The following is a 21,875-nucleotide window of genomic DNA, read 5'->3' on the forward strand; positions in this document are numbered from 1 at the left end:
TCTCTGAATACAGTACTTACTATGGAACACAAATTTTTGTTTTGATATTCTACTCTCTAAGTTCTAAATATATTAAATTTTACTAGAAAAAGATCCTACCTGATTGATTGCAGGCATTTTATATGAAATAAACAATAAAAATGAAAATAAGCAATAAAAGTAAAGCTTTGGGCCTCTATGTGAAAAATAACCAGATTTTCCAAATAGCCCCAAACAGGTTTAACTAAAAAAAAAAAAAAAAAAAAAAAAAAAAAAAAAAAAATGGACATATACTGCCACCAAGTGGCAAAAAAAAAAAAACTTAAGACCATTTTGGATAAGAAAGATCCATAAAGTAAAATGCTAAGACTGAGAGTAATTTTTTCTTTTCCCAGATTCATGAACTCCCTGCAGAGAACAAATTTTTTAAGTAAAATGGAAAGTTTGTTTTCTTAATTGCCAGTCTCAAAACTCAGGTACCTTAGTTTCTCTTAGTAAACCACTATGGAGTTGTCATTACTACTATCATTTTCAGGATTTAGGTGAGTTTCCTGGTTATTTTTTGCTTTTGTTTAATAGCGTTTAGTTTGAGGCCAGTCCCATTCTGTGCCAGGTTGGATGGATCAAGGTGCATTAGAAAATCTTTGGTCCTTCTAGGTTGGAGAATCAGAAGAGTTTATGGGAACTGAGGCTGCTCTAAATGAGTAGGAATTTCAGAGACAGTCAGAGGGGGGCAACTGAATTCTGTGGGTAATTTCTGCCTAAGTTGGCTACCCTCTGAACCCTCTGTAGGACAGACTCTAAGCAGCCCTACTAAGACCAAAATACTGAACTGAAATTTGAACTGCTGCCCAATAGACAGAGTACACTATCTGAGTATAGCCAGGTTAATTTCCTGCTAAAACAAAACATCACCACTGTTTAGAGGTACATAAAATGCAAAGTCTCAGCAACATAATAATCACAATGTTCTCATTTACATTTACTTGATGGTGTAAATAAACAAATTTAAGTTACTTGACATCTGAAGAAACAGGAATATGTGACTCATTTCTAAAAGAAAAGACAACAGAGACCAATTCCAAGGTGACCCAGTGTTTGGAATTAGCAGACAAGAATTTTAAAGCTCCAATTTTAACAATTCTCAGTGGTGTAACGGAAAATATGTTAATAATAAGCAAATAAATAGCAGAGAAATAAAAGCTGTAATAAACAACCAAAATGAAATTATAGAAGTAAAAAATTCCACACTTAAGCACTTACTCAATCGAAACAAAAACACGTCTACAAAAAAATCATACTCAAATGTTCTCAGCAGCTTTGTTTGTAAAGTCTCTAAGCTGGAAATAACTCAAACGCCCATTAACTGGTAAATAACTATAGCCATTCAACGTAATATCACTCAGTAATTAAAAGACAGAATTACTGAAAAATGCAAAAAAAAGTTCAGTAATAGATGGAGAGATATTTGGTAAGACAAATACAATAAAAATGTTAATGGCAGAAAGTGATAAATGTACTGTGTCACTGTAAAATTCAAGTTATCTTTGAAAATTTCTTTAATAAAATGACAAAAAATTACACTCTGGGGCAGATTTTGAACATGCTAATTTTGGGAATATAAGCTGATTGATAGTTATTAAAAAGAAAACACATTCGTTTATAATCAGTCCACTTATCTTTTGAGAACGTTCTCCAATCTGCCCTACTAGTTTGGTGTTCCACTTCTCAGAAAAACTTTACTGTCTATAAACTTGAGATCATACTTTGTGATTCCTCGTCAATAAATGTATTACATTTTTCTTTTTTGAGATAGAGTTTTGCTCTCTTACCCAGGCTGGAGTGCAGTGGCACAATCTCGGCTCACTGCAACCTCCACCTCCTGGTGGAATCAAGCGGTTCTCCTGCCTTAGTCTCTCGAGTAGCTTAGGACTACAGGTGTTTGCCACAACACCTGGCTAATTTGTGTATTTTTTTTTTTTTTGAGACGGAGTTTCGCTCTTGTTACCCAGGCTGGAGTGCAGTCTCAGCTCACCGCAACCTCCGCCTCCTGGGTTCAGGCAATTCTCCTGCCTCAGCCTCCTGAGTAGCTGGGATTACAGGCACGCGCCACCATGCCCAGCTAATGTTTTGTATTTTTAGTAGAGACAGGGTTTCACCATGTTGACCAGGATAGTCTCGATCTCTTGACCTCATGATCCACCTGCCTCAGCCTCCCAAAGTTCTGGGATTACAGGCTTGAGCCACCGCGCCAGGCCTAATTTGTGTATTTTTAGTAGAGACAGCGTTTTGCCATGTTAGCCAGGCTGGTCTCAAACTCCTGACATCAGGTGATCTCCCTGCTTTGGCCTCCCAAAGTGTTGTGATGACAGGTGTGAGCCACCGCACCCAGCCCAATAAATGTGTTAAAATGTCAAATACTGAAAAAGATTGGACTTAACAGTTATATCTGAAGAATACTTCTATTTTGATTCTTCATTTAGTTCCTTTTTGGAGGGGGCTATTATCCTTTAACTGCTAAAGGGAAAACAATTCCCTGAGAATTCATGGTAACACTTCTTACAAAGTCTGTCCATTTCTGCCAAGAGGTAGAAGCAATTCAGATATCTATATACAGATGAATAGATTTTTTAAAATGTAGTGTATGTACATAATGGAATAGGCAACCTTAAAAAAGAAAAAAAATTCTGTCACATGCTACAACATGGATAAACTTTGAGGACATTATGCTAACTGAAATAAAACAATCACAAAGGGACAAATACTGTAGGATTCTACTTATGTGAAGAATCTAAAGTAACAAAAATCATAAAAACAAAGTTAAAAAATGGTTACCAATGACTAGGGGGAGGAGAGAGGGAGAATTAGCGTCTAATGGGTACAGTGTTTCCATGTTGCAAGATACAAAAGTACTAGAGATTTGTTGTACAACAATGTGACTATACTTAACACTACTGAATTGTATACATGAAAATGGTTAAATAGTAAATTTAATGGTATATTTTTAACTGTAATTTTTTAAAAGTCTGCCAAGTTTTAAAAACTAGAATTTAAAACCCTGTCAATGAGTTTTTGAAAGTCTATGTAATTTGTTCCCTATTTTCTCTTTATACACATGTGAAATATAATATATCCATTTATACAACTCTGTTGACCTTTCCCAGTAGGTTTAACTTGCTTAAGTATTCACTGATCCTAATCTTCATGCACTACGAAAGCTCAGTAAGCATAGAAGCATGCTTTATCAGCTTTCAGTTTGGGGGTCCTTAGTTTCTAGAGTCAGGCAGGCAATTTACCAGCTTTCCAGTAACTATACCTACTCCAAGTGTTCTATTTGATAACAATATTATACATGTGCTGCAGATTCAGGTTCACCCTTTAAGTCCCTCAAAATTCTTGGATAAATATTATCCAGTCATGTTTTTTTTTCCCCAAAGCTTATATTTTATTCAACTTTAAGATTACATAAAGTCATTAATAAGACTGTCATTTATCTTAAAATGTCGAACCGTAAATATGTGAGTTAAAGAATAAAATATTTGTTGAATCACTGTATGAAAATCTTTTGAATAGTACCATATGAAAAATTTGAGTCATGTCTTACTAAAAATTAGTAACTTTAGGCTGGGTGCAGTAGCTTACACTTATAATCCCAACACTTTGGGAGGCTGAGGTGGGCAGATCACCTGAGTTCAGGAGATAGAGACCAGGCTGGCCAACATGGCAAACCTTGTTTCTACTAAAAATACAAAAATTAGCTGGGCATGGTGGTGGGCGCCTGTAATCCCAGCCACTCGGAAGGCTGAGACAGGAGAATCACTTGAACTCAGGAAGCAGAGGTTGCAGTGAGCCAAGATTGCGCCACTGCACTCCAGCCTAGGCGACAAGAGTGAGAATCAGGCTCAAAAAAAAAAAAAAAAAAAAAAAAAAAAAAAAAAAAAAATTAGTAACTTTATAGTGGTTGCAGTTATTCGTATCATGGACCCTGTCCTAAGACTTACTATAGCAGTGTATCTTACTGCTTTTTGAACAAAGTAACACTTCCTTTTTGTCTAATTCAGGAAAATGGAATCAGTGAACACACTGGATATATTATCAATTTATTCACTACAAAATACAATATTAATTCCTCTGTTAGAACTTAGAACAGATACCTCAAAATACAGCACCCTGGCATACTGAGTATTTTAACCTGAAGGAAATTAAGAAAACTGCAGGGACAGGGAGGTCTCTCTGACTTTCTCTCAATCCATCTCTCAAGTGGGCCATAGGAAAAAAAATTTCCCTTGGCCCTTTCTCCCTTGAAGCAGGTCATCGAACCTAGGAAGGTCACTCTCTTTCTCCCTCCTCTCTGCCCTAAGGTAACAGGTGTCCTGCCCTATACCCAATGGGAAGGAATGTCACACAGAAAGGCTAAGAAGAATATGAACAAACAAGACTTGCTAAATTCTCCCAGTTGATTACCATTAGATCACATTCTTTTGTCTTCCAATCATACTTATACATGACTGTCCACAAAAATATATTCTCCCAGTGTCTTTTAGTCTTCATTTCTGAAGGTTCCCATGTCATGTAAAATTTATATTTACATGTGAATTTATATATAAATTTGTTACGCTTTTCTGTTGTTACCCTTTTATTATTGGGGTCTCAGCCACAGACCTTGCAATGGATGAGGAAAATATATAATTTTTTCTCCCACTATAGTTAAAAGGAAAATTTACTCTTTGGGGTCAAGAAACTTAAAATTAATGACACCAATGGAAAAGTCAAAACATTCTTGCTACTTCCTTTGGATATGATGGGCATTTCTGTTTTTTTATTGCCTGCTTTAGGCCACCAATAATAAGCATCATATACACAGCCCACAGATTGAAGAGGAAAGAAATATGAAATATCACTGGGTAAAAAACACTCAAATAAGAACATTCCAAGTAATAGAAGAAAAAACAGAAACCTTCAGCTGAAAAACTGATAATTTCATTTAGCACTTTCATAAATTAGGGGCTTGTGATTAGTTTTAAAAGTCCTAAAGACAGTGGTTCTCACTGATGACAACTGAACCTCAGTAACCTGACAGTGTCCAATCACCTCTTCAACTTCCCCCAGCCCTATTTAAATAACCCAGACTTTTTGTAAACCCTCCTCTAATGATCATAACATTCTCTATCTTCCTTACTCAGTTATAAATATATTCTTCAGTTGCTTTTTAAATGGAAACTCAACTTTCTGTGACGTAATTAAAATTCTAGCTTTTAAGAGATAAATTATCTCACTTTACTAATGAAATTATTATTTTTTAAACCACTATCTAGATATTAAGAATGTCCCACAGAACTCATCAGGAGTAATTCAATCAACAAACACCCCTGTGTTCTAATCGTTTCCCCAAATATCATAATTACAGAAGTATGTATTATTGAAAATGCCCCAAATATAGATGACTCTTTTTATTACATGAATGGCACTAACATGGGGAGCCTTTTTTCTTTTTTCTAAAAGACAGGGTTTCACCATGTTGGTCAGGCTGGTCTCGAACTCCCGACCTCAGGTAATCCACCCACCTTGGCCTCCAAAGTGCTTGGATTACAGGCGTGAGCCACCATGCCCGGCCCCGTGGGGAGTCTTAAACATAATTATAACTGGGTATCCAACAGTACTGCCTACACTGTTGGTTAACAATGACATGAATGTCCTTCTGCCATTGTTGACAATGAGAAAATTTTTATGATTACAATGTGATTTTAAGTACATAAGCTGTGATTTCTCCTATCTTAAGAAAAAAAAAGCCTTACCTGATTCTATGTTTTCTGTAATTGCCAACTCTCTTGTTCTTCTACACAGGGAATATTAGTAAGAGTTGCCTACACTCTACGTTCAATTTACTTCCTCCCATTCACTCTCACACACTGTAATCAAACTGTTGACCCCACTCGTCCTCCAGAACTACTCTTGACAAGGTTCTCAACGACCTTGTTAAATACAATGTCAATTCTCAGTCTTCACCTAACTGCAGCTATCAACAGTATTTGAAACAGCTGATCACTCTCTTTTCCTTGACAAACTTTTGCCCTTTGATTTCCAGGACATAAAATTCTCTTAATTTCCTTATTTTTCACTAGTAACTTCTCCTCTCTCCCACATTTCAATGTTGAAGTGCCCTGGAGTTCAAGCTGTGGTCCTCTTCTCTTGTCTACACTCACTCTCCTCTGGTAATCTCATTCTGGCTTTAAATATCATCTTAATGCTGATGACTCTTAAATGTGTATCCTCTAAAGTTCACACCTGTACATCCACATATCTTCGACTGTACATCCAACACATCTCTCAAACTCAACACGTCTAAGATCCACACTCTCTTTCGCACTCAAGTCGGCTTCATTCACAACCTAATCTCAGCTGAACAGAAATCTATCCTTCCAGTTATTCAAACCAACATTTTAAAGAGTTAATTTGACTCCTATCTTTCTTTAACGTCCTCCATCCAATTCATGACTCTACCTTTTTTCTACTGGCTCTACTTTTAAAATAAATCCCGAATCGAACGCTTGCACTACCACTACCTAGATCTGAAGCACAATCATCTCTCACCTAGATTACAACAGCCTCTTAACAAGTCTCCTTGTTTCCATCCTTCAGAGAGAACTTTCTTTGAAAAACATTATCCAGGACAATAAGAAAGTTTTAAAATACTCATTAAAAGAAATGCAATCAACAAAATGTTTGTTGATGGTCTACTACGTGTCCGTCAGAATGATACCTTAAATAGACTTGACCCTTGAACAATACAGCGGTTGGGGTACCAACCTCCATACAGTCAAAAAACAAAAACAAAAACAAAAAACCATGTGACTTCTGACTCCCTGAAAACTTAACTACAAACTCCACAGATCACCAAAGTCTACTGTTGACTGGAAGCCTTACTATAACATAGTTTATTAGCACATATTTTTTATGTTATATGTATCATATACTGTCTTCTTATAAAAAAAGCTAGAGAAAAGAAAATTTTAAGAAAATCCTAATACATTTACAAAACTGTACTATATTATGGATGCTTTAAGTTTTACACAGTCTGTTTATAAGATTAATGGTCTGTCCAAAATGGTAGGCAACACAACAGATGCAGACCTCATCTGCAATTTAACTTTTCCTTATAATGTTATATATTTTCTCGGCTGCTTAAGAGCTCTACCAGCATCACTGGTGACACTTTACATGGCTCCCATGGAGTTATTCAAGGCTTACAGTTCTGCACTAAACATGATGAAAAATAATATGCCAGAACTGCAAGAGATCACTTTGTATTGTGATTCACATTTTACTGGAGAACTGCTCACGTGGAGATGATCAGCGTCATATAGCATTTTAAGTGGATATCCCAAACACTTGAGTTTACCAGAATAGCCAGAAGGATGCTAAGAAATCATTACTGTAGTAAAGTATGTACTACAGTTAATTTTATGCAGTTGTGATTTAATATTGCATTTTTAAGTCTGTTTACATTTCTCTCTACTGAAAACAGCACCTTGTAAAGTCTGTTTGTATGCATGTTTTGACAAATTTTAACTTTTGATAATGGATTTATGTAAATTTTACGGTAGTAAATGATAAAATGTAGTATCTATGTATATTTTATGCATTCATGATGTAACTTTTTCTTGATTTTTTTTTCTATATTTCTAGGCTACATAGCTCATCTGTGAGTTTTTTCAAATTGCTACAAATCTCTAAAACATTTTTCAGTGTATCTACTGAAAACAAAAACCTATGTGTAAATAAACCTACATAGTTCAAATCCTTGTTGTTCAACAGTCAACTGGACATGTCAGATCATGTCAGACCTCTTTCCAAAATCCTGCAGCATTTCATTTCGCTTAACGTTAAAATCAAAGTCTGTATGATGACCTCAACAGACTGATTACCTCTCTGATCTTAACTACAACTATTCTTCTCCTCCCTTCAAGCATACCAGTCATACTGGCCTTCTCAATTCCACAAACACCAAAGTACCCGCTTGTCTTTGCATTGGCTGTTCTTGCTACCTAGAAGCTCTTCCCTGAGCTGTCTCAAGGAAGACAGCCTTGTTCTCCTTCTCACTTCCTCAAGGCTTTGTAAACTTCTAAGCTGCTTAATGAGACCTACTAGCCAACCTTATACCATTCTGACAATGCTCTCTTCCCTGCTCTCCACAGATCACTCAATTCACCTTATCTTGAACTATTTTTTTCTTTTCTATATTGCAGTTATCACTTTCTGTTATACTACATGATTTGCTATTGTTTGCTTTCCTGTTTAAAACACAATATACATCTAACAGATATCCTTTAAAAACATAAACTCCATGACGGCAGGGATTACTGTTTTATTTAACGAGGTATCCCAAGTACCAAGAATAATGAATGCCATATAGTGAATGCACAATACATATTTATTTAATGAATTTCATTCTTTATAATAATGATCATGTGTGGTAAGTGTTACATGTTATCATCCCTATTTTACAGATGGAGAAGCTGTTAAGATGGGAGACAGTCAAGACTAAGTTTTTATCCAACATCATCACATTATTACCAAGTTGCAGAGTTGGAACTCAAACTATATCTTTTAATTCCTCAAATAATATAATAGTAGTAAATAATTCAATGAATCATTTCAAAAAATAAACTCCAGAATACGTGACATTTATTTTAATATTGAGTACTACTATTTAATGCTTACTACATCTTTACATAAAAGGTATTTTATTTAAAATAAGCTGTTCAGCCAGACACGGTGGTTCACACCTCTAATCCCAGCACTTTGGGAGGCCAAGGCAGGTGGATCTCTTGAGGTCAGGAATTTGAAACCAATCTAGCCAACATGGTGAAACCCTATCTCTATTAAAAATATATAAATTAGCCAGGTGTGGTGGCGCATGCCTGTAAGCCCAGCTACTTGGGAGGCTGAGTCATGAAAATCGCTTGAACACAGGAGGTGGAGGTTGCAGTGAGCAGAGATCCTGCCACTGCACTCCAGCTGGGGCAACACAGCAAGACTCTGTCTAAATAAATAAAGCTGTTTAATGATATTGGTTTTGCTTTTTATTTAAAAATATTTACTTTATTCCTAGTGTTTGGTAAGTTGACCTGTACCTTGACAGTGCAGAAAAACCACAAACTCTAAGAATGGTCTTAGGAATCCGTGTTCAAGAGAAATCACTCTAAGTCCCAAATACTAAAGTAATATAAAAAAGGATTTGATAGAAACAAGAATAGGGAGCTCCTCTAGTCCTCTTACTACACAATAAGAAGTCCTTGAGGGATGCTAAGGTACCATAAGGTGCTATAGAACCAACTCTAAAAACTTGTCTGCCTCTTCCCCAATAACCCCTGTACCACCAAAATCATCCTGGGCATTTTACAGAACCAACAGAATAGAAATGATTTGCCCAAGACTGCAAAATTAGGAAGTGGTTAAACGGAGGCCTTCTCTGTTTTCCACTATTTTGACTACAGATGAATTTTTTAAAAAATTGAGTTATCTTTCTAAACATGCAGAACAGTTTACCTGCATAATATGGCATGCAAGGAGAAGAAAAAAAAAAAACCACCACCAAAGCTTGGAGTAGGGACACACCTGCCCCTGTAATTGCTCCTACTGATGTTACTGCTCCTCAGAGGAAAGAAACGAAGCTGAGCTTTCTTACTTTGCCTGTAATATTGGTTCTATGGTAAGACTTAAGTAAATTCTGTCTAGGACTAACAGTGCAGCGAAGCAGAGCATCAAAGATACAACTGAAATCATATTTATTTCTAGATAACATTATTGATTAAAAACTGCCCTTAAAACAGGGCATAAATGTTTGTATGCAACTTTGCTAAACTCATGTTCTTACTCTGAAACAGAAACATAGGCAATGCAATTAAATAAATGAACAAACTATTATTTTCTCCACTTGACAGAACAGGAAACATTAAATGACTTGGTAAAGGTCACACAGTAAATGAGAGTATCAAAATATTGTCTAATGTTCTAATTCTAACCTACTAGAATTTAAACTCTCGAAGGGCAGACATTGCCTCTCCTGGGTTCATTGCCAGCACCCTAGCACAGCATCATGCACGTCACTGGGGTTAATGCTAATATCAGTACACATGCTCCAAATAAATATTATGAGAGTTAACTGCATTTGACAAGAAAGCCAAATAAATAGTAAATGGATGGTAGCTCTGTCTCCTATCACAAACAAGGCTAACTTGTAATGAGGAACTGCAGCAGACTCTATTTATAAACTCTGTTTTCCTTTCAGAATAATGAAAGCTTTGAAGAAAAACAGCCACCCATTTCTAACTGTTACATGGTAGAATTAATCAATCTACCATTATTTTTTTGTTAGCAGACTATAAGATAGTATTCTATGATATCTAGTCAATAATATAACCAAGTTAATGATTAGTCTACCCTTCTATATAAATGTTAATTATGATGACTATACTCATTGTCTAGGCTGAGATACTGTTGAAAATAAAGGGGTGCTATTAAAATTTATTCACAGAAATAATGGCACCAGTCTTAGGCAAACCAAAACCTATGAGCCACCACTTTAGTTCAAAGTAAAAGTATTCTCCTTTTCTTCTTTCTAATGGCACTTGCAAGAATCCCCTGCATATCTTGGCCTACATTTCTCGTTTCTTGCCTAAACTTCCTGAGAAAGCGATGTTAGATATAGAGACAAATTACTAAATAAATCCTATGTGCATGTGCCTCATCTGAGTATACACAGCAATTTTCAGATATAGCCCATATTAGGATTTCAAAAGCAGTTTATTATAAAAATGGCTTGCAACAATAAAAGCTCAACCATGAGACACGTCAATATCACAGACTTATCTTTTCAATTTTTAAGATGACTACTTCCAATTTAACCTCATTCCCATTACTTAAGAAGAACTGCAGCAGACACCATCCCATAGTCCAGTTTTTCAATCACTGACTTTTATATTTCTTATCAGAAATCTGAGGGACTCTATAGAAAAAGCTGAAGCCTCCTCCCACCAGCAATCAAAACCATACACACCTCTGTCAGCTGCTTCAGCTGGTCTTTATTTGTACTTAATTCTTCTGCTAGGATGTTCCTTTTCACTTGCAGTTCACAGATTTCCTTTTTTAATGGATTCACTAGTTCATAGAACCGAACCTTGAAAAAGAAATTAAATTAATAAGCCGTCTTAAATCCAAATTAATGAAAACTGGCTAATTTGTAGTGCTCTCATTTATCAATAACAAAGAGAAATATTTACAAAACTAAAACAAGACAGTCATTAATGAACCCTAGCTGCTAATACTTTATATCAAGCCTTTATGTTCCATTAACTTTCCTCAAGGGTCAGATGATTTATAACTTCCTACCTTTGACAGTCTTTCCTCCCTTCTACTGACACTACATTATACTCATCTACTACTGCTCACTCCACACTATCTGCTTGTAAACTTCTGGAACATACCACAAATGTTCAGGAGTCGCGCTCTTGCTGTTTCCTCTGCTAGAGAAGTTCTTCCTCCATATAAATGCATGTCTCCCTGCAGGTCTCTGACCAAATATCACCTTACTAGTAAAGCCCTCCCTGATTCCCCTACCTAATTTAAAGTAGCACTCTCTATTTTTCACCCCTGCTCTTTTCTCTACAGCACCTTTGACAAACAGATAATCTACATTATTTAACTTTTAAGTTATTGGCTATGTTGCTCTACTTCAACATAAGCTCCATGAGGGCAAGGATTTTTGTTTGGTTTATACACTGCTCTCTCTCCCCTGCCTGAATATATAATAAGTACTCAATTAATACTTGATGAAGAGGTAAAGTCTATTCTTTATTTTCATCCCAGGCTCTTAGCAAAGCTCTATTTATTGTTGCCCCTGTAGTGGAAGTCTAACTAGAATGAATCAAGAGGCATCTTTCATAACACTACTTCCGTTTAGTTTAGGTCTCTCTTTCCACTCATACTTCTGAGGAATTTTCCTGTCCTACCTCCGTAAAGTGTTCCATCTGACAAGGTCCTATAAAACTAAGACACCATCAGCAAATCAGAAATTAGAGGATATTTATTATATGGGCATGCAATCTGAAACTCCTGAATATATGACTGTATTACAAGAATACCATTATTCGGTAGGAGGCAAATCTTAATATTAGCCCTCAATAACATGAATCTGCATATAATTAATTAGTTAAGGATAATACTGTCTGTGAAAACATTTGCTGTTTGTCTATTAACCAAACAGCAAAAATATGTGTAACTACCACCAGTAGGATACTTTATACGTACTGTAAATGAAGCCTCAAAAACAACTTATTTGTTTTGGACAGTACACTTTGGGCAGAAAAACTGTATTTGAGCCATTTTTTTTAAAAAAACAGCTGATCAGAAAGTAACTTCATTTTATCAGACATCACTAATTTGGAAATCTTTTCCCAATGAGAACGAATAATGGCAACCACCACTCCAGCAAAAACAATAGGTAACATTTTTATGAGTTTACGATCTTCTAAGCACTATGCTCATAAGCATTTTATATACATAATCATAGTTAATATTTACAATTGGTGCCAATTGAAAGGCCATGTTATTATTATTAACCCTTTTTACAGATGAAAAAATTCAAGCCTCCTCGGGTAAAATGACATCCATATATTAAAAATCAGCACTTCTCAACATATGGTTTTAGGATCTCAACTCTGACCTGCTTGCCACTCTGAGATCCTTTCAGGGAATACACAAGATCAAAATCACTTTCCTAAGTAATTACTAAGATTTTTTTCTCCCGTTTCATTCTCATTCTCTCATGACTCTTCAGTGGAGTTTGCCAGTGGCTACATGATGTATGATGACAATATCACTCTTAAGGAATTGTGTGCCTACATATTCTTGTGTTTAAAAAATTTCTTATAGTAAATTTGATAGATATAGCCCATATAAACAAACACTCATTGGGGTTCTCAATAATTTTTAGAGTGTAAATGAGTGCTGACACCAAAATTTTTGAGACCACTGCCATAGATTAATCCTAGCTGTTCTAGATTTGGGTAACCAGAAGTGCAATCAAGATCCTGAGCTCATCTATCATCACAAAGTTCTTTCTCATCCTATCCCTTTATAATCACACCAACTCCTCTCTCCCACTATCTCTAGCCAACCCCTGGCAACAACTAATTTGTTGTTCATAATTTTTCATTTTGAGAATGTAAGAAACCACCAGTTTATGATGATTCATTTATACGGACTTTGCAGTTATTAACTTCAGAAACATATGTATTGCTTGACTTTGGAGATCAATGGTCATGATCCTTTAAAATTTGGATCTCAACATCATTCGCCATCCATGGCCATAAAATAATGTATCAATTTGGTACTACAAAAGTAATGGCTACTATATAAAATATTAATTTTTAGTCTAAAAATATATGTGGTATTTAAAAAGGGAATAAGATACTTACAGATACATATTCAGGAATAGAAAGCTGATCTTCAGGAAAAGCTTTTAATTTAGTATACTGCTCTTCTGTCAACTCAAAGTCACGCAGGTTTCGACGAACATCTCCAGCTTTTTCTCTTAGCTGAAGATTAGTCTCTTCTAGTTGTTTCTGTCTTAATAAAATGGTTTCCATTTCTTGTTTCATTAATTCTTGATATTTGCTACATTAGGAGAGAATTTACAGGAGGCCTTAAAAAAGTTTTCGAGATTTAATTTTCTCATAGTTTCCTATTTATAGCAACATAAAGTTAGGAAATGAGAAGCCTGAGAGTATTTTTGGATCCACCTAAATGCTTATTTACTAACTGCAGCTAAATGCTTATTTACTCATATTAACCAGTTAAATATGAAATGACAATTCCATACTAATTATTAAATGTGTAGCCATATAAACTATTAAACAGAGATTTTATATTCTTAAAAAATAATTTTAGAAATTCAAATTATAAAATTATATATTTCTTCTGCTTAAGGTTTATTGTTAAACATCAAGGACTCTACTTACTAAGTAGTTTTCATTTCCCTTTTATCCTGACACTTCAAGGATATCTCTTTAAGATGGTAAGAATGAACCACCATAAAGTATTCACTCAACCAATGAGGTAATGAAAACAGTAATCTGTACATACTCACCATTATCAAAGAATACATGTAGCAGACATTATTCTTAGTTGCCTACTGAAAGATTCTGATCAAGAAGGGACAATCTGATGTTATTAGTCTGTTCTCATCCTGCTAAAAAGACATACCCAAGACTAGATAATTTATAAAGGAAAGAGGTTTAATGGACTCACAGTTCCACATGTGGGGGGAGGCCTCACAATCATGGCAAAAGGCAAAGGAGAAACAAAGGCAGCCTTACATACAATACTGGCAGACAAGAGGGCTTGTGCAGAGGAACACCCATTTATTGAACCACCAGACCTTGTGAGACTTATTCACTGTCATGAGAACAGCATGGGAAAGACCACCCCCATTATTCAAGTACCTCTCATCGGGTCCCTCCCAGGACATGTAGGAATTATGGGAACTACAATTCAAGATGAGATTTGGGTGGGGACACAGTCAAATCATATCGCTGATTTTCTCCTTCCCTACTATATCAATCCCATGAACAGACAAACCTGCTGTTTTTTCAATCTTAAAACAAATGAACAAACAAAATCACAACTCCTGACCCCACTGCACTTCCCCCTTTGTTAGCTACCCCTTGGAGCAAACCTGCTCAAAAGTTGTCTATACTTACTGTCTCCAAATCTTTTCCTCTTAAATCCATGGCAATCATATTTTTACTGTCTCTAATGAAATCTCAATGACATCTAAATTGCAAATGATCAATTCTTAGTTCTTTTCATCCATGATCTAATGATAGCACTTGACAGAACTTATTTATCTTTCCTTGATACATTTTCATCACCTGGCTTCCAAGATACCACACTGTTTATTTTTCTTCTATTTTACCGTAGTTCATTCTCAGTCTCCATTTCTGCTTTGTCTTCATGTTGGAGTGCTTGGTCCCCTTCTCTGTCAGTACACACTCCTCCTTGGGGAATTCATCTAGTCTCATGACTTGAATACTGTCTATAACCTAATGACCCCCAGATTTGCACTACTAGACCAGACTTTTCAAATACCTCCACATGGATTTCTAACAAGAAAATGTGAACTTAACATGTCCCAAACTGAACTCCTGCTTTTTACTCACAAAACCTTTTCTACTATGATTTCCTCCATCTTAGCTGATAGAAACTCAATTTTTTCATTTGTTCAAGCCAAAACTGTTAGTGCAATCCTTGACTCCCCCTTTTCTCTTAAGCCCCACACTGAATTCATCAGCTCTGTCTCCAACATATATTGTGAATCCTACCATTTTTTTTTACCACCATCAGCTATCAAGAGTTTTACTAAAATAAACTCCTAACTGCCCTCTTAGCAGAATCATTCAATCTGATATATGTCTTATACAATTAGATCTGAAGACCTATTATTGAATGCCTTGGTTCTCAAAGTATTGGTCCTGAACCAGCAGCATCTGGGTCACCTGGGAACCTGGTAAAAATGCAAATTCTCAGGACCCACTTCAAATTAGAATCTCTGAGGGTGGGATACAGTAGTCTTTTTTAACAAGCCCTCCAGGTGTTTCTGATAGATGGTGAAGTTTCAGATCCACTAATCTAATGTGATAGTGGGTGACAAAAGGTCTGATAATTTTTTACAGTATCAGTTAAGCAGTAAAATCTTAAAAAGAGAAAATACAACTATTTTACACATTTACCTCTAATTAAAACATAGAAATAGAAATAAACATTTACATTTTTACATAGGAGCCAGATATTTTGAATACAGAGGTATGTTTTTTGTGTGTGTAAATCATCATTTATAATTTCCAAGTTCAATTTCTTTACAATGGCATGAGATCCTAAAAGATATTTACCAAGAAATCTATGAAGGTATCTTTTATGGATCTGTTTGATATCTGCCCTCAGTCTTTAAATCTGTGTTGCTTATGTTTAACTTCATAATTTAAAAATTCCTTTTATTGAAACTTTCCAAAGAATTTATTTCATTGTTTATATAGTGTTTAATTAAGTTAAATAAGCATAATTGACATAGGCATATTTGGGAATAAACAACAGACTTTTGATAAGCCCACAACTGAGCTTGAGAAAGCATGCAGGCATAATAGAAAGCACTTCAAGCCAGCAGAGTCCAATGGCCCTGAGAATCAATCAGTATGTTGAGTAATAGAAGAAAGGTTAACGGTGGTCACTTTAGAGAGCTTCCTTCGTCATACACTGTTTACACTGACCAATATTTGTTGAATGTATGTTGAATTTTGACTTTTTGTATTTTATGTACTGTATCAAGTATCCTACTTTATTTGTAGTCTAGATGTAAAAATTGTTGCTGTCTCTGACTTAAAATTTCTCTATTTTAGCTTACAATCACAAACATGAACAGGCAATAAAAGTACTATATAGGCCGGGCGCGGTGGCTCAAGCCTGTAATCCCAGTACTTTGGGAGGCCGAGGCGGGTGGATCACGAGGTCGAGAGATCGAGACCATCCCGGTCAACATGGTGAAACCCCGTCTCTACTAAAAATACAAAAAATTAGCTGGGCATGGTGGCGCGTGCCTGTAATCCCAGCTACTCAGGAGGCTGGGGCAGGAGAATTGCCTGAACCCAGGAGGCAGAGGTTGCGGTGAGCCGAGATCGAGCCATTGCACTCCAGCCTGGGTAACAAGAGCGAAACTCCGTCTCAAAAAAAAAAAAAAAAAAAAAAGTACTATATATATATATATGAAACTTTTCTTACCTGGCATCTTTCTGTTGAAAAGTCAATTGGTTGTCTAATCTCAATGACAGCAGCTGCTTCTGGTGAAGTGCATCATTAAGTTTCTCCTCCAATTCTTCAATCTTAATAAACAGAAAGAAACAAATTATATGTCAAATTTTCAAACCTGTCATAAAGAAAAACTTTCAATTTCCACAGAAAACATATTTAAAAAACACTTAAAAGAAACGGGCTAAAAATGGACAGAGGGACCAGTCACAGGGACTCAACGTTTGTAATTCCAGCACTCTGGGAGGCTAAGGAGTTCGGATCAGCCTGGGTAACAAAGTGAGACCTCATTTCCACAAAACAATTTTTAAAATTAGCTGCATGTGGTGGTGTGTGTCTACAGTCCCAACTACTTGGGAGGCTGAGGTGGGAGGATCCCTAGAGCCCAGGAGATTAAGGCTGCAGTGAGCCATAATCTTGCCACTGTACTACAGCCTAAGCGAAAGACAGAGAGAGAGAGACAGAGATGGGGGGAGGCCCTGTCTCAAAAAAACAAAAACGAAAACAAAAAACAGGATTGAGGTGTATTTTTTTTAAATGGTTGTATCCACAAACTACAAAGACTGTTTATGTTGATGCCTTGCTCAGGTAATTATTTCCAAGCCAGACACCGAATATATATTACAGATCTATACATCTGACCACTACACATCAACTTTCAAAACAAAAGGAATAATCAACCTCACCTAATCCTGTATTCCCTGTATCTCTCTGGCCTCTAAAGCAAACAAAACAAAAAAACAAACGTGTCTCATGTCTGATATCTTACTTCTTCCTCACTGCTGACTGTGATCAGAAATCAGTATTTTGTTGTTTTTACTTCATGAATAGCTGTTAAAACAGTATCATCCTTTTCAATACCCACTGAAAAGTCTTCAGTTAGAACCTTATCATCCCTCACCTGGACTATCATAATCATTTCTTCATTGGTTTTCCTGCGTCCATTTTTGTTTTAATTGTACCTTAAGTTCTGGGGTACATGTGCAGATCTTGCAGGACTGTTGCACAGGTACACATGTGCCATGGTGGTTTGCTGTCTCCATCCCCGTCACCTTTATCAGGTATTTCTCTCAATGTTATCCCTCCCCAACTTCCCCACCCTCTGATGTCCCTCCCCTAGACCCCATCGTGTGACACACCCCTCCCTGTACCCATGTGTTCTCAATGTTCAATACCCACTTATGATTGAGAACATGTGGTGTTTGGTTTTCTGTGCTTGTGTCAGTTTGCTGAGAATGATGGTTTCCAGATTCATCCATGTCCCTACAAAGGTCATGAACTCATCATTTTTTATGGCTGCATAGTATTCCATGGTATATACGTGCCACATTTTCCTTGCCCAGTCTATCATTGATGTGCATTTGGGTTGTTACTAGGTCTTTAATATTGTAAACAGTGCCACAATGAACATACATGTGCAGGTGTCTTTATAACAGAATGATTTATAATCCTTTGGGTATATACCCAGTAACAGGATTGCTGGGTTAAATGGAATTTCTGTTTCCAGATCCTTGAGGAATTGCCACACTGTCTTCCACTACAGATGAACTAATTTACACTCCTACCAACAGTGTAAAAGCATTCCTATTTCTCCACATCCTCTCCAGCATCTGTTGTCTCCAGATTTTTAATGATCGCCATTTTAACTGGCATGAGATGGTATCTCAACATGGTTTTGATTTGCATTTCTCTAATGACCAGTGATGATGAGCATTTTTTCATATGTTTGTTGGCTTCATAAATGCCTTCTTTTGAAAAATGTCTGTTCATATCCTTTCACCCACTTTTGAATGTTGTTTTCTTCTTGTAAATCTGTTTTAGTTCTTTGTAGACTCTGAACATGAATGGTTTGTCAGGTAGATTGCAAAAACTTTTTTCCCATTCTGTTGGTTGCTGGTTCACTCTGATTATTGTTTCTTTCACTGTGCAGAAACTCTTTAATTAGATCCCATTTGTCTATTTTGGCTTTTGTTGCCATTGCTTTTGGTGTTTTAGCCATGAAGTCCTTGCCTATGCCCATGCCCTGAATGGTTTTGCCTAGGTTTTCTTCTAGGTGTTTTATTGTGTTAGGTCTTATGTTTAAATCTTTAATCCATCTGGAGTTAATTTTAGTGTGAGGTGTAAGAAAGGCATCCAGTTTTGGCTGAGGCAGAAGAATCACCTGAACCTGTGAGGCAGAGGTTGCAGTGAGCTGAAATCACGCCACTGCACTCCAGCCTAGTGACGAAGCAAGACTCTGTCTCAAAAAAAAAAAAAAAAAAAAAAGAAAATGAATGGGATGAATCAAATGAGGATACTATGTTAGGTGATAAGATAACAACAGCTGATACTTATTATGTGCTTATTTTTTGTGTCCCCCCTCAAAACTTGTATACTGAAACTTAATCACCAATGTAAGCAGCAGGAAGGTGGGGGGGCTTTGGGGGTGATTAGGTTATAAGGGTAGAACCCTCATTGTTAGATTAGTGCCCTTATAAAAGTGATCCCAGAGAGCTAGCTCACCCTTGTGCCATGCATGAGGACACAGCAAGAAGTGTGCAACCTGGGAGAGGACCTCCACCAGAACCTTACCATACTAGCACCCTGATCTCTTAGAGTGCCTTGTTTCCAATGCAAAATAAGTTTTTGTTGTTTATAAGCTACCCAGTCTATGGTATTTTGTTATAGCTGACCAAATGGACTAAGACACCAAGTAACAGGTACTATCTAACTTACCATACGATTCACTTAATATAACGGGTCAAGGAAAGCCTCCTCCTTTAAAATACCTGTATCTCAAAGGGTTGTGTGAGGCTTAAATGAGGTAACACCTGAAAGTTCTTAGAACAATGTCTGGCACAGCATAAGCATTCAGTAAATGTCAGACATTCGTATATATTTTTAAAGTTTACCTGAACTGTTCTTTACTTGATCAAGACTGAGGTTTTGGATAACTTTCTTGAGAGGCAAGAATTTTGCAGGGACACAAAAAATAAGCACACGATAAGTATTAGCTGTTGTTGTTATCTTATCAACTACCATAGTATCCTCATTTATTTCACGTCATTCATTTTCTGTGCCTTTTTTTTGAGATGGAGTCTTGCTTTGTTGATAGGCTGGAGTGCAGAAGTTTTCGTCGCAGGATACTTAAGTATGTTGGCATACATAGACAAGAACTAAAATAGGAGACAGACTTATCAAGAGAGATAATATAAGTGAAACAACAAAATGTGGAGGTAGAAAGAACTGGATCAAGAGGAAAGGTGATGGGTTTAACACAGAGAAGGTAAGATGTTCTCAGTGACAGCACAGAAAGAACTCTTCTGTCTTTCTGAAATCACTGTAAAGTTCTTACAGCTAGTGACAACACACAAGTCTTACATCAAATCCTGTAACTGTAGATAACCACGCACGGACAAAAAACAATGACTAGAACATCTTTTACTTGCATGGCAAACATCATTTGCTGAAGACTATAGAACCTGAATTTATGCATCTTATTATGACGAAGTAACTATAAAACAGAAAGACTGACACAGTATCCAGCAAATAGAAAGGTACCAAAGAAAATCCCCAGAGCAGAGGTCTGTATAGAATTAATAACATTATTTTGGCTGGTCAGGCATGGTGGCTCATGCCTGTAATCCCAGCACTTTGGGAAGCCAAGGGGGCCAGATCACCTAAAGCCAGGAGTTCAAGATCAGCCTGGTCAACATGGCAAAACCCCGTCTCTATTAAAAATATAAAAATTAGCCAGCCATGGTGGCAGGAGCTTTAATCTCAGCTAATAGGGATGCCAAGGCAGGAGCATCGATTGAACTCAGGAGGAGGAGGTTGCAGTGAGCCGAGGTCATGCCACTGCACTACAACCTGGGTAACAGATGTAGACTCCCATCTAAAAAAATAAAGAAAGAAAGAAACTTGGATTCTCCCTATCAAACCAGTCATATCAGTTAGTGCTAAATGAAGCAGCAAACAACATGGTGAGAAAATACACTTAAGAAAATATACCTCCACTTTGGGAGGCCAAGATGGGTGACTCACCTGAGGTCAGGAGTTTGAGACCAACCTGGCCAACATGGTGAAACCCATCTCTACTTAAAGAAAATACAAAACTTAGCCAGGCGTGATGGCAGGTGCCGTCAGATGATCCAATTGACAGATAAAATTGTGTGTATTTGTCATGTACAACATAATGTTTTGAAGTATGCGTACATATGTTTTACCTCACAGTTATTTTAGTAATGAGAACACATTTGCTGTGTTTTTCAAAAATACACTATTTTTCAAGATTGCAATGCCATTAACTATAGTCACCATGCTGTACAATAGTATCTCTTCAATGTATTCCTCCTATTCAACTGTAATTATGTAATCTTTGACCAATATCATCCCAATTCTCCTTCATCCCTAACTATGCCAGCCCTTGGTAGCCACCATTCTACTCTCTACTTCTATGAATAGCAAAATTACTTCAAGGCTGTACTTGTCAAAAAATGTAGATGTATCATTTCAAGTTCAGATAATGTGTGTTTGTGTGTGTGTGTGTGTGTGTGTGTGTGTGTGTGTGTGTGTGTTTGTATTTAAATCTTATTTACCTGCAGTTTGAAGACAATAAAGCATATAGAAAACAAAATTTATCTTACCTTTGTAAGATATTCCACTTTCAAGTTGTCGATCATCATATTTTTCTGGGATAGCTCAATTTTTAGTAACTGAATATTATGAAGCAATTCTTTTCGTTCAATTAGCTGCCTGGTGATTTTGACTTTACCGTCTCGCTCTTCTGATGAGGAAATATCATCCGTAGGAACTGTTGTTTCTAAACTAATATCTTCAGATTCCAGAGAACTAGAGATGTTCACTTTTTTTGACTCCTTTGAAATTTTTCGAGACATTTTTGTTATTATGGATCAGTTTTCTTCTCTAAATTGATTTTAATATTCTGTAGGTTAAAAGACAACATTAAATGTACTATAAAATTACAGAAATCATGGACTATATTAAAGAGAGACTAAGGATTCCTTAAATAAATATTAGGCAATTTAGTGGACCGC

General features: G+C 36.4%; 1 protein-coding gene across 4 annotated transcripts in view; it reads right to left on the bottom strand.

Moving 5' to 3' along the window:
• The window catches only part of PIBF1 (progesterone immunomodulatory binding factor 1), a 238,647-nt gene that overhangs the window by 215,540 nt on the left and 1,232 nt on the right, over window positions 1-21,875 (bottom strand). For all 4 annotated transcript variants that reach the window (XM_039473143.2, XM_039473144.2, XM_074387626.1 and 1 more), the window contains exons 2-5: window positions 21,465-21,763; window positions 16,813-16,913; window positions 13,458-13,656; window positions 11,039-11,158 (exon numbers count right to left, since the gene is read on the bottom strand). In XM_039473143.2, the coding sequence (XP_039329077.2) occupies window positions 11,039-11,158; window positions 13,458-13,656; window positions 16,813-16,913; window positions 21,465-21,716 (672 nt within the window). In that variant the 5' untranslated portion in view covers window positions 21,717-21,763. The remainder of the gene's footprint in view (window positions 1-11,038; window positions 11,159-13,457; window positions 13,657-16,812; window positions 16,914-21,464; window positions 21,764-21,875) is intronic.

The sequence above is a fragment of the Saimiri boliviensis genome, chromosome 16 (assembly GCF_048565385.1).
Source record: "Saimiri boliviensis isolate mSaiBol1 chromosome 16, mSaiBol1.pri, whole genome shotgun sequence".
Classification (NCBI taxonomy): domain Eukaryota; kingdom Metazoa; phylum Chordata; class Mammalia; order Primates; family Cebidae; genus Saimiri; species Saimiri boliviensis.